Source organism: Pelobates fuscus, chromosome 1 (assembly GCF_036172605.1).
Source record: "Pelobates fuscus isolate aPelFus1 chromosome 1, aPelFus1.pri, whole genome shotgun sequence".
Taxonomy (NCBI): domain Eukaryota; kingdom Metazoa; phylum Chordata; class Amphibia; order Anura; family Pelobatidae; genus Pelobates; species Pelobates fuscus.
Genome location: NC_086317.1, coordinates 159,428,623 through 159,451,956, shown reverse-complemented (window position 1 = coordinate 159,451,956; position 23,334 = coordinate 159,428,623). Strand labels below are relative to the sequence as shown.

General features: G+C 38.9%; 1 protein-coding gene across 1 annotated transcript in view; it reads right to left on the bottom strand.

Moving 5' to 3' along the window:
- The window catches only part of SLC41A1 (solute carrier family 41 member 1), a 29,984-nt gene extending 7,340 nt beyond the window's left edge, over window positions 1-22,644 (bottom strand). Inside the window, exons 1-6 of the mRNA XM_063451295.1 lie at window positions 22,523-22,644; window positions 19,250-20,022; window positions 10,516-10,623; window positions 8,027-8,098; window positions 5,344-5,488; window positions 5,049-5,195 (exon numbers count right to left, since the gene is read on the bottom strand). Coding sequence (XP_063307365.1) covers window positions 5,049-5,195; window positions 5,344-5,488; window positions 8,027-8,098; window positions 10,516-10,623; window positions 19,250-19,621 — 844 coding nt within the window. The 5' untranslated portion in view covers window positions 19,622-20,022; window positions 22,523-22,644. The remainder of the gene's footprint in view (window positions 1-5,048; window positions 5,196-5,343; window positions 5,489-8,026; window positions 8,099-10,515; window positions 10,624-19,249; window positions 20,023-22,522) is intronic.
- Window positions 22,645-23,334: the final 690 nt, after the last annotated feature.

Here is a 23,334-nt window from a genome sequence, read left to right as displayed (position 1 = left end):
ACCATAGGTTAAAGCCAAATCTTAACCAAGTGGAATGTTATAAAGAGAGTGTGGAAGCTTTATGGGTAGATATCTGCTTGGGTCAAAACAATGGAAGCCCTTTATTGGTTGGGATGGGTTATAAACCACCTAATGTTAATATTGATGAGGAATTTGTTATATCAAATTGGGCAACATGTTAATTATTGGTGACCTTACTTTACCGCCAACATAAAATTGGGATAGAGGAACTAGTTCAGCAAAGGGAATCCGGTTTTTGAACCTGTTAAATGTCGCAAATGGTACAAGCATCAACTAAAAAGGACGCTTCTCTGGATCTGGTTAGAACAAACAATGTTGACCTTCTGATCAACATTAAAGTAGAAAAGCACTTGGGAAATAGTGATCACAATATGGTGTCTTAAAATAAACTCAAAAATCACATGGGGTACACAAAAAAACAAAAAAAAAAACAACCTATTTTAAACCCTTAGTGACTGCAGACGTACCAGGTGCGTCTGATATTTAAAAAAAAAAAATTTTTTACTCTGCAAACAGGCAGAGCGGCTTTTTTAAAATAAAAAAATAAATTTAACCAATACACCATCTCCCCCCCCCCCCCCCTCCCCCCCAAAAAATATTAGGCGATATATACATATATTATATCTATATATAATAAGTATGACATTATGCACAAGATATATACAAAGTATTTGTTTTTATTACTATATACACACACATTAATATTAAAAAAAAAAAAAAAAATATATATAATTTTATTCTAACTGTATTTTGAATATATATACATACATATATACATACATACATACATATATATATATATATATATATATATATATATATGAGAAATATACATATGTCCATATACATAATTACACAAATAATTTCATAAATATACACATAGACAGGCCGGCAGGACCATGCTTAACAGGGTACTGGGCACCAAGGGAGGCGCAGAAGCAGTAGTGTATCTATTAATAAAGAAACATGAAAAGTACGGGGTATTCGAAGGTTGGCAGGGAGGTCAAGGACATAAGACACCGGATTGATCCTACGGAAAAGGACCAATGTATCTAGGAGCGAACTTCATAGAGGGTACCCGGAGTCTAATGTGTCTAATGGATAGCCAAACCTTGTCTCCTACTTGATAAGAAGGTGCAGCACTATGTCGCTTATCAGAAAGAAAAAAAAAAAAAAAAGGGGGGGAAAAGCGCCAGCTAAGGAAGAATGAACTAGATCCCATGTTTTCCTCATAGAGGTCAGATGCTCATCCTGAGTGGGGATATCTGTATCAGAACACAGAAGGTAATACAGTAGGGTGGAGACCATATACAACATAAAAAGGATTACGTTTGGAAGAGTCATGCGTAGTGTTGTTCCGGGCAAATTCCGCCCAGGGCAGGAGGTCAACCCAATTTGTTGGGGGAAAATATTATGATTATAGATCTGTTTAATATGTGCTTGATTAAGTCTGTGTGTATGGGAGATCGGGAATTATCTTCAAAGGGAGTTTCTGTTTAGATAATTGGAAAGATACAGCACCTGAAAGGCACCGATCACATTTACATATCAACTGGTCTTCAAAGGAGTCTATCTAGGAAAACACACCTTAGGTTAGAGGCAAAGGGATGGCTGGGAGAGTTCACACTTAAATAAAATAACAGGATAGACAACACGTTGGGCCTTGTGAAAGTAAATCACATTTACATATCAATTGAGCTGAGGAATTTGCCATTTACAACATGGGAACCAATTCCTTTAAAAATAGAAGATACTGACATCACATTAGACTAGGTTGGTAAGACACACGCTGCACCCAACATCTCACAGCACATACACAATGTAGCAGATATTATTAGATAGATGGAATGTAGGAGTGTTATGAATGTATTGTAACTCTGTAATACTATAACCAACATTCTTCTGTAATATTTAACTGGGCAGATTCTAAGTAAAGATTTCTCTCTGGTAAGAACTATGGTGTTGGCTGTGTATTTGTAATATCGGGTAGAATACCTTAGTAGTGCTAGTCATATATTTATCTGGACAAGGGGATAAAGATATATGTTAGTTCTTGGAAGAGGTGACACAGGGATATTACATTCACTATTAATACACAACGCAGAGTGGATTTCTCTCAAAAGGATACCAATTGGAAGTATTGGTGGTGAGAGAAGAATTATACAACACAATTATCCTGGGAAACGTTAACAAAACAAAGTAGAAATACTTTCAGAGACTGATTTGCCCTTTCAGCAGCCCCATTGTTTGGGCATGATAAGATGAAGAAAACGACAGGTCAATACACAATTCCTTACAAACAGATTTCCAGAATTGAGAAGTGAACCTCTGTCCGAAACAATGTTTTGAGGAATCCCATGTAACCTCACAATTTCCTTAATAAAAATCTGAGCAAGGTCTTATGATGAAGGTAATGTTTTTAAGCGGGACAAAATGGGCCATTTTGGAGAAATCGATCTATGACCATGAGTACAGTGTTATATCCCTTTGAGATAGGCAACTCCACGGCTATATGAGACCATGGAATGAGAGGCACAGGCAGCAGTTGTAACAACCCACATTTCAATTTGTGTGGAAACTTAGAGACAGCACAAATCTGGCAAGTATTAACATAAGTGATCACATCAAACTGAAGAGAGGGCCACCAGGACTTTCAGGTTACCGAAATGGTTTTGCATGTACCTGGATGCCCAGCTGTAACGTTATTATGAAACAGCAACAAATCGACCTTCTTTCAGTTCCAGAAACAAACAGAAGACCTGAAGGTTTATTGCTAGGTGTCTGAGGTTGAGCCGCGTTTATGACACCAAAAAGAGGCGTGGACACCAAAATACATTCAGGAGGAATAATAGGAGTGTTCTCTTGCTCCTGTTCCTCCTCTGTGTCATACTGTCTAGATAAAGCATCAGCCTTTATGTTCCTAGTACCAGGCCTATAAGTGATGATAGAATTTAAATGAGAAAGAAACCAAGAGCATCTAGCCTGTCTGGATGACATTCTTGTAGCCTCCCCTGTATATTCCAGTTTTTTATGATCAGTCTTTGGATCCATCCACTAGATGTCTCCACTCTTCAAGTGCCAATATGATGGCCAATAGCTCTGTTACATATGTCATAATTTCTTACCGCTGGGGATAGCTTTTTAGGAAAGAAGCCACATGGGTGCAGATTTTTGTCATGACTTTCTCTCTGGGACAGTATAGCACCAGCCCTGGTTTCAGAGGCATCCACTTCTAATATGAAAGATCTGCTGGAATCAGAATCAGCAAGTATAGGTGCTGAAACAAACAAAGCCTTGAATTGTTCAAAGGCCTTAATGGCCTCTTTTGGCCATAATGTACCTTAAACCGTCTTATGTGTCAAATTGGTGATCGGGAATATTATCGTAAACTTTTAGTATCTCCCCTTTCCTCCAATCTACACGTGGATCATATTTGATTAGCCATGGAAAACCAAGTATAATGGGACAAGAGGGTGAGGAGATAACCTGAAAAGTGATTTGTTCCTTATGCAAGGCCCCTACTTGCAATAAAACAGGCAAGGTCTCATGGGTAATAAGCGTATTCCTAAGAGGTCTACCATCTATGGACTCAACGGCCAAAAAGGTGTTGACCTCTCCCTTAGAGGTATTGTGTGTGGACACAAAGTGTGCATCAATAAAGCTTTCTGCTGCTCCCGAGTCTAATTGGGCTATGCAATTAACCTCAAGGTTGTGTAACAGAAAAAAGTAGTATTGAAAGAGGCATAGTGGGGGACATATACACAACACCTAAGGCTGGTCCCAGAATGGTATTTTGTTGCGAGTGTTTTCCGGACGAATCGGGCAATTTACCCTTATATGTCCCTTCTTGCCACAATACATACACAAACCCTCCTGAATTGTCTTTCTGCTTCAGATGACCTAACTCAACTGCATAGGTTCAGGTTCAGCAGCTACAATAGGGGGTTTGTGAACAACAGAGTTGGAGAAGTGGGGAGCGAGAAAAGTGCTATTTCTTCTAGGTTTGTTTCTGATGCTTTCCCTTAGCCAGTTATCGATATGCATCATATAAGTTATATACTTGTTAAGTTTGTTTGGCAAGTCTCTGGCAGCAACCTCATCTAGAATGACTCCTCGGCCTGTGGGCGGGATCAGTCTCGGCTGACGGAGGAAGAAGGTGGAGCGGCGGGGGAGGAGCAGGCAGCGACGTGGGACATGTCGCTGCCTGAGGTAAGTGACTGAAGGGGTTTTCACCCCTTCAGTAACCAGGGATTGGGGGGTGGGAGGGAGAGGGACCCTCCAGTGCCAGGAAAACGGATAGTTTTCCTGGCACTGGAGTTTCCCTTTAACCAATAAATACCCTCATCTCACTCTTATCAGTCTCACCTCGGCAGTCCCCAGCTCCTGTTTCTCACCCCCTTCCATAAACACTTCCTGTAAAGAGAGCCCTATTTAGGCTCTCTTTATTGCAAGTTCTGTTTAATTAAGATTTTCTTATCCCCTGCTATGTTAATAGCTTGCTAGACCCTGCAAGAGCCTCCTGTATGTGATTAAAGTTCAATTTAGAGATTGAGATACAATTATTTAAGGTAAATTACATCTGTTTGAAAGTGAAACCAGTGTTTTTTTCATGCAGGCTCTGGCAATCATAGCCAGGGGAGGTGTGGCTATGGCTGCATAAACAGAAACAAAGTGATTCAACTCCTAAATGACAGTGAATTGAGCAGTGAAATTGCAGGGGAATGATCTATACACTAAAATTGCTTTATTTAGCTGAAGTAATTTAGGTGACTATAGTGTTCCTTTAAAGGTGATTTAGTCCACAACATGTGGAGTGCCAAAAGGTTGCCTACCCTTGATTTAGACCAAGTTCACACAAGATGGGTCCCTCAACTCATTTTGTGTTGCAACATTTTTTTTACTTACACCAAGTCAAGTGGACAGTGCGAAAGATAATGTTCTTAGTTATAGAGCACAGAATAAAATCGCCTATTTTTAAGAAACACAGACTATCTAGTAGGACATTTTGTCGTGGTTCAGCCACTTACTCATCTCCTTGTAGAGTCCCCAGCTGATTCCAGAAAGCAATGCCAGAGTAACCAGGTCTCCTAAACTTGCAGCGATAGGCGTTGCTACATTATCTGGGTTGATGCCCAACTTCTTCGAACCAATAATCACACCGATCATCACCAGTCCTGTCAGAAACAGAGAGAAGATCATTAAGGACATAGCCATATTTTCTATGTAAATACACCATCTCCGCAATGGAAACAAACAAATAAATAGAAAAAAAAAAACCACATTTCAAAAAAAAAAAAAAAAAATTACATTAGAGTTTCTCACCAAGAATCAAAGAAGCTATGAATGCAGTGGAAACGCTACTTGCGCACAACAAGACAGCATGATCAATGCGGAAGATTCCATCTGGGATCCAGCCAAAAATAACTGCTGCTATGGAAGCCAAGAATCCAACAACTGTAGCTTGGACCTGAAAGTGTGAAGATTAAGACAACCATGAGGAATAAAACAAGAGTACGCACATCTTCGAGAGATTGATTCCAATCTTAGCAGGTTTAAAACATAGACCAACAATTTCATTTGCAGCTCATATCTTACATTAAATAACCCTATAGGGTCAGAAACACAAACATGTTCACAAATTCTGACCCTGCAGTGTTAGAAGCACCATCTAGCCCCTCTCCCACCACTAAATATAGTAAAATCTTACTATCCCAACCCCCTCCCCCACAGTCTGCGGCTACTGGCTCTGCCCCTGATCTGCCTCCTTGGCTGACATAATCAGAAGTGTTGTTCTCAGCCAATCACAACTTTCCCATATGATTGGCAGATCAGGGGCAGAGCCAGCACAAACCAAACACAGCCCTGGCCAATCAATGCATCTCTATGAGGAAAGTTTAGTGTCTCCATGCAGAGGATGGAGACACTGAATTGTAGTGCTGCACAGGAAACACCTCTGAGGAGTGACTAGTGGATTTATCACTAGGCTGTAACGTAAACACTGCATTTTCGCTGCAAAGACCGTTTACTGCAAAAAGCCTGAAGGTAATGATTATACTCACCAGAACAGACTAAGCTGTAATTGTACTGGTAACTATAGCGTTACATTTGTCTTTCACTTTTCTACCTCTTGCATTTTTATTTGAAAGTTATCCAGTTTTGCCCTAATGGATCTTACATTGGAACATAGGCTTAGAAGAGTCTTGTGTCCAAGTTCAGCATCACATCTGTTTCTGCTGTTGATCCAAAAGAAGGCATAAATCCTAATTTGAGGCGCTTTCAAACTTTGAAACAAACTGAGAAAAAAAATCCCATTGACCCTAGATCCCAGTCAAATCTTTCCTTGGATCAATATAACCCTGAATAATAGGCCAGTATGCCTGGACATGAGAACCAGGAAGTACCAGTCACAGCTCTCCTACACAGAGGTCTACAACCTAAGCTTCCAAGTCTAATTATTAAAATACAACATTTTGGGGATGTAGTCAAGTTGTGGGGTGGGGGTAGACTACTAGACACCAACAACTTCAATAAGCTCAAGTTGTTATAGCAAGTACATTGTTCCTTTGAATTAACTACCTTATTAGATAAGGACCAAGTCAATAACAGGAAAGATTGTGTATTTACCTTGAAACTTTAGCTTTCAAAAAATTAAATAAGAATAGGAGAAAGGAGTGGAAGACGTTAGCTCCCGGTATAAATGAGCCGTCTCCATGCTGAGAGAGAGAAATGCTACATAGCAGAGACTTATTCTCCTTGGAGAATGATTGCTCTCTTGGGGACAAAGTAACTGAAAAATTACTGGAAGTAGTTACACATATGGCCACAATATGAGCTGGAGATCGTTTACAGATATATATTTCTAGGCAAAATTTTGTTTGCCATTATCTTAACGAGTGGTAATGTACAATAAAAGGAATGGGCAACCATGCATAACATCAGGAGAAAAATGAATAAATAATAATATTATATATATAATAATAATAATAATAATAATACAGAATCTCTGGCACTCTTCCCACCAATGCTGTAAACAATCTCCGACCAAGGTGCTTCTCAGTGCATGTATACAATCCAAAAGAATGAGACCACTCACTGGTTTTAGAAAACAGTGAATTAAATGTTAAGCAAAAAAATCAACGTTTCGACCGTCAAGCGGTCTTTATCAAGATGCCTGGACAATGCACACACAAGCAATATATAGCATAACAAGTTAAACTTACCCTATCACCACTAATAGGGTTCACTTGGTGATAGGGTAAGTTTAACTTATGTTATGCTATATATTGCTTGTGTGTGCATTGTCCAGGCATCTTGATAAAGACCGCTTGACGGTCGAAACGTTGATTTTTTTGCTTAACATTTAAATTCACTGTTTTCTAAAGCCAGTGATTGGTCTCATTCTTTTGGATTATATCACACACACACACACACACACACACACACACTTTATATTTATTTAAAAACATCACTTGCAGAAAAGAAAACAAAAATACTCAAACCCACAATTAATTTCAAGATACACAGCATTTAAACTAAGCAAGCCACCACAGAGCATTATAGTAAGGAATGCTGGTCATTGCCAGTCACCCGCTGCAAACTGCAGGGAGTTACTTTTTATTACAGGTAATTTATAGAAGGAGACATCTCTCTCGTTGGGTTTTAATTTCATGGCAAAATAAAGTCCACTGCAAGAACAGTGAAAGCCCGTCTGCCGTCACTTAAATGTTAAATTTATTTTATACGGTTTTGAAAAATGCTGATTTACTGCAGATCAGAAAGGAGACCAAAGCAGCAAAGAGTTTCAGAAAAGCTTAAAAATGTATAACCATGAAAAAATCACACAATGTGTCAAATCATGAACTTGAGAAGGATCAGAGACTACTAGAAAATGTGTTGCACAAAAAGGCAAGGCAAAACGATCTTTTAAACATAACAAATTGAAATCAATTGTATTACAAATACACACACACACACTCCTGCTACAATGAATGTTTGTATTACCTACCTGTATCAATGCCATGTTGCCAATAATCATTGCCCATTTTTCTTTGGAAGTTTCCATTTGCCCAATATTTGCCTGTAAAGTAAATTAAAATAAGTTAAGGGAAGTTAAGGTAAAAACACCACTTAGCCTTTGTATTCTACTGTGAAAGAAAGACAATAAATGGTCATGTTAGTAAGTTATAGTGTAATTGTAGATTACTAGAAAGAAATCAGACACTTTCCAAGTATCACTAACTTTCCCAGCTGGGTATGCATTAGAACGACGGATCACGAAGTGGAGAAATTGGAAATAGCGTGGACAAATGAAACTCTGCATTTGTGCAGGATACTCTAGACAGAGCCAATTACCTGCAGCCATCACTGGTGACTGCTCTCGGGATTGACACTTAGACTCCGCCCAGAGTCAAAGAAATTCAGGCGGAGAAAATATACAGAGACAAAGCAGTCCCTGTAGAACAATTGACTGGGATGAGTATTTCATAAAGAGTCTATCTGAAATACTAATTGTTTGGATTTTTTTGGCGGGGGGGGGGGGGAAGGGGGGGGGGAGGGGCACGAGAACATGTACACCATATAGTCCTGGTATGGCTGTATAGATGTCCAGAACCCCTGTGCCTCGCTTTAAAAATGTTTTATTCACCTTTTCTCCAACGCTGCGCCAATGCATCTCTATAAGGAATGTTCAGCTCCTCCTCTGCATGGAGACAATGAATGCCTTTCCTGCACAGTGTGCAGCACTTCTAGTGGCAATCTGTGTTACTGGGTACCAATGTAAACACTGCCTTTTTTCTGAAAAAAGCAATGTTTAGATTAAAAGGCCTGCAGGGACAGGATATAGACACCTGAACCACTACATTAAATTTGAGTGGTTTTGGGGACTATAGTGTCCCTTTAAATGATAAGGGAACATGGATCAGTGCAGAGTGCATTCGTTTTGTACAGGTTTTTTGGGAATTTCTGGCATTTTATAAGAGGTGTTCAATATTTTGAACAGGTATGTGGATCGTAAACATAATGGTTCATGTTTAGCATTGTAACAGTGGTTTGCCCAATGAAAACACACACTAAACGTGGTAAGATACATTCCAGGCACCAAAATAAATTCATATTATTATGTTACCATTTACATAGCGCCAACAAATTCCGCAGCGCTTTACAATGGGTGGACGAACAGACATGTAGTTGTAACCAGACAAGTTGGACACACAGGAACAGAGGGGTTTAGAGCCCTGCTCAATGAGCTTACATGCTAGAGGGAGTGGGGTAAAGTGACACAAAAAGGTAAGGATAATATTAGATTAATGACAGTTGCAAGAGAGGAATCAGTCGGGAGCTATTAACAGTTTGATGTGCCTTTATGAAGAAGTGGGTTTTTAATTATTTGTTGAAGGAGTGGAGACTGGGTGAGCATCTAACGGAGGAGGGAAGTGAGTTCCACAGGAACGGTGCAGCCCTCGAGTCTTGAAGGCGAGCATCAGAGGTGGGAGTAAGGACAGAAGACAGACATAAGTCTTATGTTACTTTGGAGCATAGATGCGGCCTCTGCAGCCCTGCAAATGTCTCATTTCATTTGCAAGGCCCCATTTAGATCACACACTTTCCATGCCTACTACTGGCCAAGGAGACAGATTCGATAGTTTAACTTACCTGTGGCTATCTACTTGCTGTCTAGTGTCAGCATGAGAGTATGTTGACAGCAGATGCTATGCATGTCCATGGTCGAGCATCTGGAACATCTTAGCTTAAATAAAAGGCCCACTAATCAAAACAAAAGTATTAAAAAAAATTTAAAAAACCTATATCAATCCACAGCATGGAAACCCTTTGGTAACCTATCAAACACTACACACACACACACACACCGTGTGTAGTGTAAAAACCACCAGAAGTAAAAAAATAAAATAAAAATTGAATACGGAGTACTGTTACTCTTCTGCTGCTGCGTGTGACATAAAGGTAGAAAATCTCACTACACTACGATTTATCCAATTCCTTTGATGGTGGAAAGTGTGGATATAGCACTCTACCGGCAGAAAGATCGGCCAGATTCCCTCCCCAAGCCATAGCCTAACCAAGGATCATGGAAATTGTTGCTCAACAATGCCTGGAGAACAAGAACCAAAATATTCAATTAATTAGTCATAAGTTTTACAAAAGTTTAAGATACCAACACAAACAGGAAGCAGAGAACAACAACAACAACAAAAAATCCCACATACCTTGCAAAGCTTAAAAAAAAATAAAAAAAAAGTTAAAATAAACATGCCATGTCACAGGCAAATTGACAGCAGTATAGAAACAAAAATGTCATTGTCAAATAGGGAGAGTGATTAAAAACTTGTAAGACTGGAAATTAGAAAGAAAGCTATGCCGCTGCTCTATAGAGAAGGTCACGCAGCACATCTAAAATAAGTTTGTTTTAAAAGGAGTTATCACAGGCATGTTATTCTTCACGTGACATTAGTTAGCATGACATTTTGAGGGACTCACGGCAGTAGAGAGACGAGATGCCAGTGTCATTTCCAGGTTACCCTTCAACCCAAGCAGAGCTGGCACAAGGATAAAAACTTCTGTTACTTCTGTGAAGACATCCCAATGCTGGAGCAAGAAAGAGAAAAACAGAGAACCATGAATTCAAATGGCACTCTAGTTTCAATCCGTCTTTCATCATACACACGTGTAGATTACATGGAGAGGAAAAATTTTGTTAGAAGCATTTTTTTTTTTTGGAGCAATAGTCCTGGTTTTTATCACATAGCATCAAGTAATGAAAAAAAATATATAAATAAAAATCTACAGTGCCTTGGATGGGATCTAGTGCATGGGCTAAAAATGCAGTGTTATTCACTTAAGAATTGTGGGGAATTAAAATGAACCTCAAATTTAAAGCGCTAAAATAGCTGGACTGGAAACATTTAAATCAGCTGTTCCCAGTTCAGCTACTGTGGCCTGAAGTTTGAAATTCACTTTAAAATTTCCCCCGCAATTCCCACTCAGGTGAATAATCCAGAGAGAGTGTTCACTTGAACATTATTGAAATCCTTTAGACATTTCCTCTATAAAAAAGGAACCTCTAGAACAGGTGTAGGCAACCTTTTTGTAGTATTGCGCCAAAACAAGATCTTGAAGTCCCTTGGTGTGCCAGTCAGAATTTTTTTTTTTTTTTTTTTTAAATTGAGGGGGATGTATATTGCTTATATTGTGTATGGGTGCTGCAGTTGCTTTGCAGCATTGTATTTGTGCGTGTGTGGGCTGTTATATTGTATAGGTTAATAAATTAGTTTGTGGTATTGTGTATGATACCTATGAATGTGGACTATGTATGCGGGCTAATTGTGAAGTGTGTGTGGATGATATGTCACATTGTATGATTGGTAGAGTGTGTATATGTGGGGCAGCTCTGTGTATATCTGGCAGTATGAGTGGCTTCCCTGTAGTCCACTGTGGACAGTGGCCAGGTACAGGTAAAGGGCGGGAGCTGCTCTACTTCAGTGTGGATTCTTGTGCTGAGAGATAGAGCAAGTGATCTCAGAAAACCAAGTGCTGCAAAGTTTAAATTGAGGGTTATCCCTTACTACCTACAGTCACCGCTCAGTTTGCACTAGCCGATATCTGAAGTCCCACTTGGACTCCCAATAGGCCAGAGACTGTTTGGCTCTGGCAGCCTTGAGTACATGCAAATGCACTTTGAGTGCCATAGGTTGTTGACCTCTGCTCTAGAAAGTTTATTTTAGAGACCAGAAGCCAAATTGACAGGGGGGGGGGGGGGGGGGGGGCGCGGCTGGAGAAGAGAGTGACAAGGGAGGGAGAGGGGGGAGAGAGTGACATCCATCACACACAATGCACCCCTTACACACAGAAAAACACAATGCATTACACAGACACACACAAGCAATGCAACCCTTACACACAGAGCATTCCTTACACACACTTAATGCACCCCTTACAGACGCACACACACACACACACTGCGTCCCGTACATACACAGAAACACACCTTACAGCCCTTACACATACAAACACAGATTCACACAATGCATTTCTTTGCACTTTACTTTTGCCCAGGGCGGCAAAAATCCTTGCACCGGCCCTGCCTATAGTGCCAGGAAAACAGGTTTGTTTTCCTGGGACTGTAGTGGTCCTTTAAGAAAGGGGTGGACACAGGCAATGTTTTTAAAGGTGGAATCGATAAGATGGGGCAACAGACTTGACAAGAGATGTAAGGGCGAGGCCAGAATCAAAGAGAACACCAAGACAGCGAGCTTGTAAGGACGGGCTGACAACAGTACCGTTAACTTACATGGCAATAGAAGTCAGTATGTGCAGTATTTCTGCTTGAACATACAGGGATACTTGCACTTGTGTTCTGGGGGCCAAATGTCAATTCTGTGCAGTGGGTCTGCGTGTGGAAGTTTACTCTGAGCAGTCCATCCTACCTCTCTGTATTGATGTATTAAATTATAAATACCCTCCCCTTCCTGCCTCAGAGAACGTACATAGTAGTGGTACAATCAAAACCTTCTGTACGAGAATCATTTAATTGGACCTAAACAATGACAGAGCGTAGAAGGTAGCGCTGTGAACTTGCCCAGCACTGGATTCCAGGTAAAACACATACACACAAAATAGTGTAGAGAAAGCCCTGTGAGCCATGATATCCTTTAAAGAATAGCACCTACTTTTGCCTCGATATAGAGCTCTTGATCTTCAGGAAAACCCCTTCATTAGACGTTTTCAACATTACAAACAGCTTTAACTGAAATGTGGTAAGCAGTGCTGCTTCATCAATTAACTTCTTATGGCTGTGACTAGGACCCAATAAATGAGATGCCCTTGCTCCAACCATTTTCAGTTACAAGGGCAACCCAAGTGTTAAAAGTCAATGCATTAAAAAAAAAAAATAATCTCACTATGGGTGTCATTTTGTTAGAAGGCATTTGCTTTCAAAAGGGTGTTCAGTTTGATAAAAGCAGACACCCAGAGAAAACAGTAAGGCCTAGATTACGGAGTTCCCCTCACCCCTTCCCTGGCAGAAGGGTGAAGGCAAGAAGCCAAGGAAGAGAAGTTCAACCACAAGGAAATTAAAGAGTTTGGCTAAATCCCTTCTTCCTGAAAACGTACACAGACAACCAGTGAAGCCACAAACTTCCAAAAATAATCTTAAATTGAAAACAACTAGACCAGTTCTTAACCTTACTTTGTCAGGTAGCAGAATAAAATACAGTATATTGTGTTATTACTCACACTTATTCCATGCAGATGTAAAAAAAAAAATTAACCACGTGACCCATTCAAGTGTACCAAAAACTTGTACTTTCTATAGTAAACCTTACTAACTTTAGGACCTGGATGAGACCCCTCTAAGAAAAACAGGTTAGTCACGTTTTAAATTGAAAGTTGGAAAAAAGGTCAACACTAAACAAAATGAAAAATCTTTATTTCATGCTACTTGTCATTTACAGTTTGCAATGGCTATTTTGGGCTTTTGCTGCTTTTAGAGTAGGGTATCAGCTGACTTGTGATCGAAGCATAAAAAGGTCTTCTAAAAGGAGGTAGAATTACAATTAAAAAGGGTCAGTCGGGAAAATTGCTTGCCCAAAGAACTGCCACAATGTTGTCCTGTCAGTAACATCCAATTATAGGATAGGAATAGCTTCCAAACAAACTATAAGAATGGCCATGTGATTGTGTGCATAGCACATTCCAGGGCTGAAATACAGGACATTGTGCAGTCTAGAGCCTTAAAGTGTTAAAAGGCCACTAAGAGGAATAACGTCTCCCATGGTTACAGACGAATGTTTCCAATAAGTCAGACTGACGCATGAAGATCCAGTCCAAGCTGCCTGTCCAGGTTTACTGTAACATAATCCAACATAGCTCGGACATGGGTTTGTGGGTGTTTGATTAAGATTCTCCATATAGTTTGTTTTTAACATTTTGTGTACTCCACTGTAGGTGCAGCCATTAGATTTCCAGCAATATATTGCCCTAACCCACTGATTGAAATGGTGGTAGAGCAGGGACAATTTGTAAACTACAAATTTTTGTGCAATACACATTATAGCCAGTGCCGTCACTGTCCATTGCAGGACACTGAAGAGTGGGGTCAAGTTTATCAGTTAGTTTAGATAGACACAGGTAAAGGGCATATTTTTTTTTTTTTTTTTTTAACCAGATTTTCATGGCCCCAAAAAAAAAAAAAAAAAAAAAAAAAATTATATATATATATATATATATATATATATATATATATATATATATATATATATATATATCTCGCGTCTCATTTTGTTCAGGAGAAACATTGCTTTCATTTTACATCAAATACTTATATATGAAAATAAGACAAAATAAATAAAAATTATCGGGAGAGGGAGAAAACACACACAAACGGTTGTCCCACAAATCAGGATTGTCGAGCAAGGCTTAAATTGCCAGTGTCTGCTGAACGCAATGACGTATCATGCTGCCGTAACTTTGTTTAAGCCCAAATTGTGCAGGGTGGCATAGTACGTCAGAATGGTCTTAAATGGTTTTAAAAAAAAAAAAAAAAGTCAATAAACTACATTAGTCTCGTTGTACATTACATTTTAGTTGCATAAATTGTTATTCGCAAGTCACCTAAGATTTCAGACAGCCCTGTCACTGGAAGCACTCCAAAAATGAAGGCAACCGTCCCCACTCCCTCTAAGATGTAAGCTCATTGAGCAGGGTCCTCAACCCGTCTGTTCCTCTGCGTCCAACTTGTCTGGTTACAAAATACGTGTCTGTTAGTCCACCCATTGTACAGCGCTATATAAATAATCTAACAAATTTAAGCCTCTTTAGTTTAGAAAAGGTCGTCTGAGAGGGGAAATTATAACATACATTCGTGGCCAATACAAACCATTGTGTGGAAATCTTTTCACAAACCGGACTTTACATAGAACACAAGGTCAAAAATAAATAATTATTATTTAGTCTAAAAGGCAAAGGAAAGTTTTTTTTTTACTGAAAGAACAATAAGGATGTGGAATTCTCTGCCTGAAGAAGTGGTTTTATCAGAGTCCATACAGATGTTCACAACAGCAACAAGATGCATACTTGAAAAATAAATAAATAAAAAAACGAATATTTAAGGATATAATTTTTTCAATGTAGGGTAATAGCTTCTTGATCCAAGGATAAATCTGACTGCCATTCTGGGGTCAAGAAGGAATTTTTTTTTCCTAGTTTGTTGCAAAATTGGAAATGCTTCAAACTGGGGTTTTTTGCCTTCTTTTGGATCAACTAAAAAAAAAACACAAGTGTGAGGAAGGCTGAACTTGGACGCAAGTCTCTTTTCAGCTATGTAACTATGTAATAATTTGATAAATTGGGACTTTTTTTATAAATTTTTTTGCAAATATGGCTTGTTTGAGCCTTCACCTTTTGAAGGTTTCAATAACCACAGAGAAAACTTCTAGTGCACTATGGAAGATGTCCACTCTAAATAACCAACTAAAATAGAGGGAAGAAGAAAAAAATAAATAAAACAATAAACCACAATTTGTAAACTCAAGCCTGGTATATTGTTATATACTAGGGTAAAATGTCCACTGCCAAGATAAAACTGCATGGTTCATAAACGTATAGCGAGAAACGCAACCTTTCACGAATAGTGCCTTGCATTACAAAGGTTATTTCAGTCTGTTTCTAAACTGACAGAGCCTACTGCCCAGTCATCTCCTGCAATTTAGAAGAAGGCTCAGATTTCTTCCAAGGGATAGTATTCTAGAATGAGGAGGAGGGTAGGGCAGTTAAAAGGAAGGTACAGATCAGGAACAGCTTATCTGGAAAGTCACTGCCAAGAGTAGTTACTCCTAAAAGAACACTCCACAGAATTTAGTTTTTAAAAGATGCTGAAGTCAGCACGTTAGGAATTGGTGACAAATATGACAGACTCAAAAATGTCAGCAAGCTTGTTGCTTTGTGTGTGGAGTATGCCTTTAATATCAGTTTACCTAGATTGACCATGGAACAAGGTATAAGGCATACATACACCTACCTTTCTAGCAGTATGAACTGGATTTAAATCAATAAAAAACTAAAGTTTGGGAAAAAGAGCAAAATTTGGTGCTACCATCACCTGGTGTGAATCACTTAACCACACAAATTTAAAGTGCACAAGAAATATATAATGGTGAGAGAACTCAATACATGCAGTTAAATTGTTACCAGTACTGTCTTTAGTGTATATCTAGAAGATTTAAAAAAGAAATATAGGGTAATATTGTCATACATGTATATATTGACCAGAAATTACTGGTTAAACTCACATGCTTCTGAGTCACTTATACAAGCTGACTCAGACTATGAACTTGTAATGGAGATGAAAATGTAATTTATATGATTACCTGCCCCTGTGGATATCAATATATTGGTAGAACATTGAGACCACTTAAAATACGAATCAGGGAGCATATCTATAATATCATTAGGAAATATACCCTACATAATGTGTCAAAACATTTTTTAGAAGACCATGGTGGCAACACACAGGGTATTGAATTTATGGGAATAGAAGCAGTTAAAGTACACTGGAGGGGATATAGAAAACCTCCTCAATAAAACTGAAATGAAATGGATTTTTAACATGGAAACTTTGTCTCCATATGGTTTGTATGTGGATTTTGAGGTGAATTACTATATATGATAATATTTAAAATTTTATTTTGGAGCTTTTAATTTCTTTTTAACCATTTTGGGATATTTATTTAAAGGAGATTAAATATATATATATATATATATATATATATAATTTGTTACATATATCTTATGGCTTTTTTTCTTCTAACCTAATAACATCTTTCCTCTATTCCCCCCTTTAGAAGTTTTTATTACGGGTTTATATTTACATTTATGTCCAAACGATTGATTTTTACCAAGCACTGGCAAGTTATACAATGTAAGGACATTCCAAAATGGTGCCCGCTATACTTCCGGTATACAGCTGCCGAAATGACGTCATGACGTGCGGAACACGTCGGACGACCGATGACGACAAATGCGGAAGTAAAAGAACCCGGACATTGCGAAAAAGAGCGCCAAACCTTTCATAATATAAATGGAAACATTGGAGATAGACAGATAGCACCACTTGAGAAAGGCTTCCTTGCCGAAACGCGTAGTGGTATATTTTATGGACAATTTTTAATTTGTATTTGAGTTTTAATATTTTTTGATTTTGTATCAAATAAATAAGTTTTACTTTGATCCTGTATCCTGGAATAATTGTAAAGTCTACATCCAGGGAAGACTCATCAATATCAACTACAAGACGTCCTGTCTAAAAGGCTTTTTCATCTCCATTACAAGTTCATAGTCTGAGTCAGCTTGTATAAGTGACTCAGAAGCATGCGAGTTTAACCAGTAATTTCTGGTCAATATATACATATATGACAATATTACCCTATATATTTCTTTTTTATATCTTGTTCTAGATATACACTAAAGACAGTACTGGTAACAATTTAACTGCATGTATTGAGTGCTCTCACCATTATATATTTCTTGTAGATTTAAATCAAGTCTATTTAAACTAAAAAATAAATAAAAAAATTCTGTAAGAATCAGGGTATACATATATTTACAGAAAAATGGTATTAACAAAAAGGTCTTTCAGAACTTTGTATTTATTTTATTGCTATGAAAAACTGCATGCCATCTCAGCAGACACGTTCAATTAAAGAATTACTCCAAGCTTTAAAACCACTACTACTATTTACAATGGTTTGCCCCTTTTACTTTGGTCCATGCAGACAGGTGATGTGTACAGAAGCACGATGCAGTTGCCATTTGTTGGCAGAGAGAGTCACCTGATTGCTGAAGTGGTTGTGGTGCTTGGAGTAACCCTTTAACTTTGGATTAATGGAATCCATTATTGAAAGCTATTCAGCATAAAATTTTGGTTATGTAGAATGAGGCGGTTTACTTCTGAAATAACTTGTTGACAACGTACGTTAAATAGAAAACTACAGCTCCACGTTTCTTTTAGCTTACTAGTTGTGGTCGTACAGACACAATCAGCAGATCCCAACTAGTGGGCTACAGCTGTGATTGTGAATGATGCAGTATGTGCGTGTGGAAATATCTCCCCCTAACTGAACTGCAGTCGGTTGGAGTGCACTGTAACAGCTTATGGGCGCCATCTTGTACAAGCATGCCAGGTTTAAGGAATAAATGGGAGCCCTCCAAGTGTTTAATAATGCTTGGATTCCCGCAGACAGGAAACACTTTTTTTTTTTTAAATTACAAAAAAAAAAAAAAAAAAAAAATAATACACACCCGCTAAATATACATACACACTGTATGTAAATGTTCTGTTTTTTTAGTAGATGCAAACATAGTGTGTGTGTGACGCACGTGATCTTAGCTCTGTTCTGAATGGCAGAATCTGGCGGTATTTCTGTTGAAAAATCGGCCACCTACAGTCCTGGTTTGTGGTCCTATTTACTTCATAATAGATAGGGAAAATTTTTTAAAAAGTAAAGCTCAGATATGGGCTCTGGACCCCATGATAATGAGACTTTCCTGAAACAGACCTGTAGGCCCAAAACTACCAAGATGGCACCCATGGAGGTCTATACTTAAGCTTTCTCAGATGACAGTTTGCATGCCACAATAACTTCCATGCTTCCGGAGCTGGTACTACCTACATGGTCCATACTAGCGGTGAACTGCCCTTTGTGGTCTGTGAACAAAATCACAACATTTGTGCCAAGAACATGTGAGTGTGTATGTGTGTGTTCTAAGCTCGTAAACGTGCCTAAATGAAACCTGAGGTAGGCAAATACCAGTTATTGTATACCAAATGCCAGTTTATTTTGCTTCAAAGGCCTCCCATGAACTCTTAATAAATGACATTAAAAAAAAGAATAAATAATTCTTCACTAGAAAGCTATGGCAGACTAAAAGCTATGGCAGACAACTTACATACACACCTGGTTGTTTTTAGATCACACCCCTTACAATGATAGAGATATAGATAGAATATATAAAAAAAAAAAAAAAAAAAAAATATGTAAACAAACGTAATTACAACCAGACAAGTTTGACGCACAGGAACAGAGTTCAGCTGTTAATACCAGTTATACCAAGAAACAGTTCTGCTGCCATTACTGCTTAAACAAGCAGTGTTTTCTCAGTATTATCACACGGTGCCACGAAGCTTAAGAGCTTAAAGCAATAGATTACTTCCACTCACCTGCACTATATCCAGAACCATTCCAGCTGCCACAGTGCCAAATCCAGCAAGGAGAAAAGGAAAGAGGACCTGCAGACCTATGGAGAATGAGGTCTCTTTAAGGGGGGCTACTATTTCAGAAGCTGGGTCCACGGTGTGGTCATCACCTTCTGTGCTCTGGCTTCCATTTTCCAGCAAGGAATCCTCCTCCTGTACACCTTTGGTATTTGCACGGGATCCTAAGCCAATTAGCTGAGTTTCTTTAGGCCCCACAAAACCAGGTGTTGCCATTAGTGGGCTGTGCTCCACATCCAAGACTTGGTGGCTTTCTAGAACATGATGAGCTACCCCATTACTTGCACACTCATCCATTTGCTCAGTGACAGGAGCCATGACAGCAATCTCTAGATTTTCCTGATGTTAACAAATAAATTTCGCTTAGAGGGGATAGTGGCCACCGCTTCAAGGAGAGGCCTACAAAATAGTCTGCGCCCCCCTTGACTGTGAAGAATGAACAGATAGAAGTGCTCCCCATTAAGTACCCAGTGTGACAAAATTTTGGAGTACTGGAATCTTCAAATGATCTCAGAGAACACAAAGAATCTTCCAGAAAAAGATCTGAAACATTGACACAGTATGGAAGCAATGTACAACCAAAGTATAAAAATGTAGAAAGTCAGGAAGTAAGCAGTTAAGCAATTAACTTGTGATTTACTTCTACTTTGATAATTAGGGATTGAGAAAAGAATTTAAATGTGGGCAAGAGGGAAAACTTGCACCATGGCATCTTCTTCCTAAAAAAAACAAAAAATAAATAAAAAAACAGATAAAGATTATTTGGAATGTAGAGCAGATCTCTAAAATGATTCTAAAGCACTGTGGGCCAGTAACCATCTGTTAGAACCTTGGGATTTCACATGCAAAAAGAATTATAAGATGATCTACGACTATATTAGGGGTGCCCAAAAGGTAGATCCCGAGATGTAAGAACTCAAACTCCCATGATGCTTTAGAATGACAAAGCATCATGAAAGCTGGAGTTTTAAAACATCTGGGGAGCTACCTTTTGGGCAACCCTGCACTATACAGACCAAACAGTCCCTTTAGCTTTCGATAAAGGGGCTTGTTCAAGGGCCCAAAGTTGAATCATGTTTTGCCAAACCCTATGTTTGTTTCTACTGGTTACTCTCAGACATTAAGAACAGTTAAATTTAGAATATGTGTATGTGATAATGAGCTAGCTTGAATTTGCTACTTTTAGCCACTGGAATGTATGCACGATTTTCTGTGTTATCACATATCTATATATTGCTATAATCTACACCATTGGGGGGCCTTGAGGGCTAGATTCGGACCCATTATTATATAGGTATACACAGGCAATGGTATGTAATGCATTGCCACAGACAGGCAAACAAGCACAGACAGTTTATTTCACAGATGGCCATATACCCCACTTGGCTGAAAGGTGGTCACTTACAGCAATTAAAGTCATCTATAACCGGTGTTCACCTTTTCCCAGGGAAGTTCAGTTTACTTTTAAAAATATATCTTTTAAAAGGAACACTCCAACCACAACATGCTGTAGCAGTTATGGTGCTTTGCGTTTTCCTTTAAAAGATTTAGCAAGTTACATTACAATCCTGGGTGCACATCGCTAATGAATAGGAAAAACAAACACTTGAATTTATCTTCCTATGAAGTCAGGTGCAAAGACAGCTTTTAAAAATGATTCCCAGGGTACCAAGGACGAGGTACCTGGTTTCAGGTTAAAGAGAAGTGAATTACTTCCATTTATACATTTTAAAGCTCATAATATACATATTTAATAGAACAGAACATTATAAATCTTTGAAAGACAAGTCCGTTTAGAATATTTTATAGAAATACGTGTAAAAATAATATATTTTTACTTATTTATATATAACAAAAACTTGCTTAAATACAATAACTACAAAATGCTTCACGATCTGACTATTTTTGTTCCCCATACACTTGAAAGTATTTCGAAACAGCATTCTTTAAGTGATAACTCAAAAAGTTTATACAACAGTGGCAAGAGAAAAACCATTCAACATTTTTCAAAAATTGACCCATAATGCAGAGATCATCATCTGATCCATCCTTACCCCCTACCCCCTAAACTTATAACGTGGGTCAGCCTGAACCCCTTCATGGGGAGAGTATTTAAGTATTCTGCAGAAAGCTGGTACTCACAAAAATCCTGCACTGCAGATTTAATTAATATGAAGTGGCAAAAACGTTAAAGGTTTCGGTCAACTACTATACATACACAACTCCCCACTTTACCTGCTGCAATGCACATGCTAAGTGAAAAGACAAGGCTTGCACTGTTTGAGGAAAGGGCTATGTTAGAAGAGACCTAGCCACAGGAATTCCTAGTTCTGCTGACACAAAGAGATAATATACAGTCTACATCCTGCAGAGCAAAGCACAGCAGTTACTAAGTATCCGCTATCTGCAAAATTTACTGCAGTGTCTGCCACCTTCACAGTGCCAACTGATAGGGGCTCAGCTACTGGCCATGACAACTATGGGAATGGGGGATCTGACACATGGCAAGACAGGTCGGAGGGGTCTAGATACTCATTAGGAGATTAATACAATGTAAAAAATAATAACGTACAAAGCAAAAAGATGGCCTAAATATATATATATATATATATATATATATATATTTTAGATTATGGATCACCGGTACATACTAAAAACTTTATTTTAGATTATTAATCTCTGACCGCAGCTGTTGACAGATCTTTTAAGGATGCGTACTGCCAGAAGAGTCAGAGGATTGGGTAGTTTGTGTTGCAACGTGCAAAACCCACAAAATAAAAAACAAAAAAAAAACAAACACACATCGACCCCCCCTCCCTTTCATGTAAGGAAATCACATAGCAATGTAACCAACCACCCCTGTGCAACATACCACCAGAAAGGAGTCAGGGAAATGGAGTCAGCTGTTGTTATGGACTCCCACCGAAGGTACATAGAGAAACAAACAGTCTATTTTAACCCCTGAAGATTTCTGAAATACCATGTACATAAACAGCAGCAGTGGTAATGGTCACAGCTATTGCAGGGTAAAAGACACACAGGCTCAAAGACACACAGGCTTAAGCTAAAACCTAAAGTACAGAGAGCAAGCAATGTCTCCCACACTGGCTATCTATATCCTAATCATCATGTGCCATTAGAGAGCAAACAGCCCCCTAATAATAATAAACCCCAAGGATAATACAGCATGCATTCCATGGAATTATAGCAAACACTCACCTTCCCTGTCTGGCAGCTCACACACTGCAACACTTACAAGGCACCAGCAACACTTTAACTTCCCCGTGACGTCAGCATCCTGCACACACTACACCAATAGTCACAGGCAGTATGAAGTCCAGTCTGCAAGTGATTGGCCAACTCTCCCTCCCTCTCCAAGCCAGGCAGGGACTTATCAGACTGAGACTGACATACGCTGCAGCCTATCAGGAGGCGGACTGAGGCTGAGCCAGCCATGGACATCATAGTATATTACTATACAGAAGGATAAAGCAGTAGGGGTTAAAGAACACTCCGAGCACTGTAAGCACTGCAAGCGCTGTAGTGATTCCTTTAATAACAATGGGTTGCATACTGATAGACATTATGGGCTCCTAAACTTTGTATATATTGGAACAGGGGTCCTCAAACTCCGCCCCCCCCCCAGATGTTGCTGAACTACAACTCCTATGATTCTTTGAATTACATAGATAGCCAAAGAATCATGGGAGTTGTAGTTCAGCAACATCGGGGGGGGGGGGGGGCGAAGTTTGAGGACCCCTGTATTGGGTGTGCACCGTGTGCAGATTAGTAATAGATGAACAAACATAAATATATTTTTTTAACTTATAACTGGGTGTATTCACTGAGCCATGTAACTAGCTGTGTGCTCTCGGTGTATCCATAGTCCACTCAGCTGCACTACATCCAGCACCCTTCCTACAGGCTGCAGCCACTGGACCAAATCCAACAAGAATGAAATTAAAAATGACCTGCAGACCCATGGAGAATGAGGTTTCTATAAAGGGCCCTGTGACAGACATCTAAGCCTT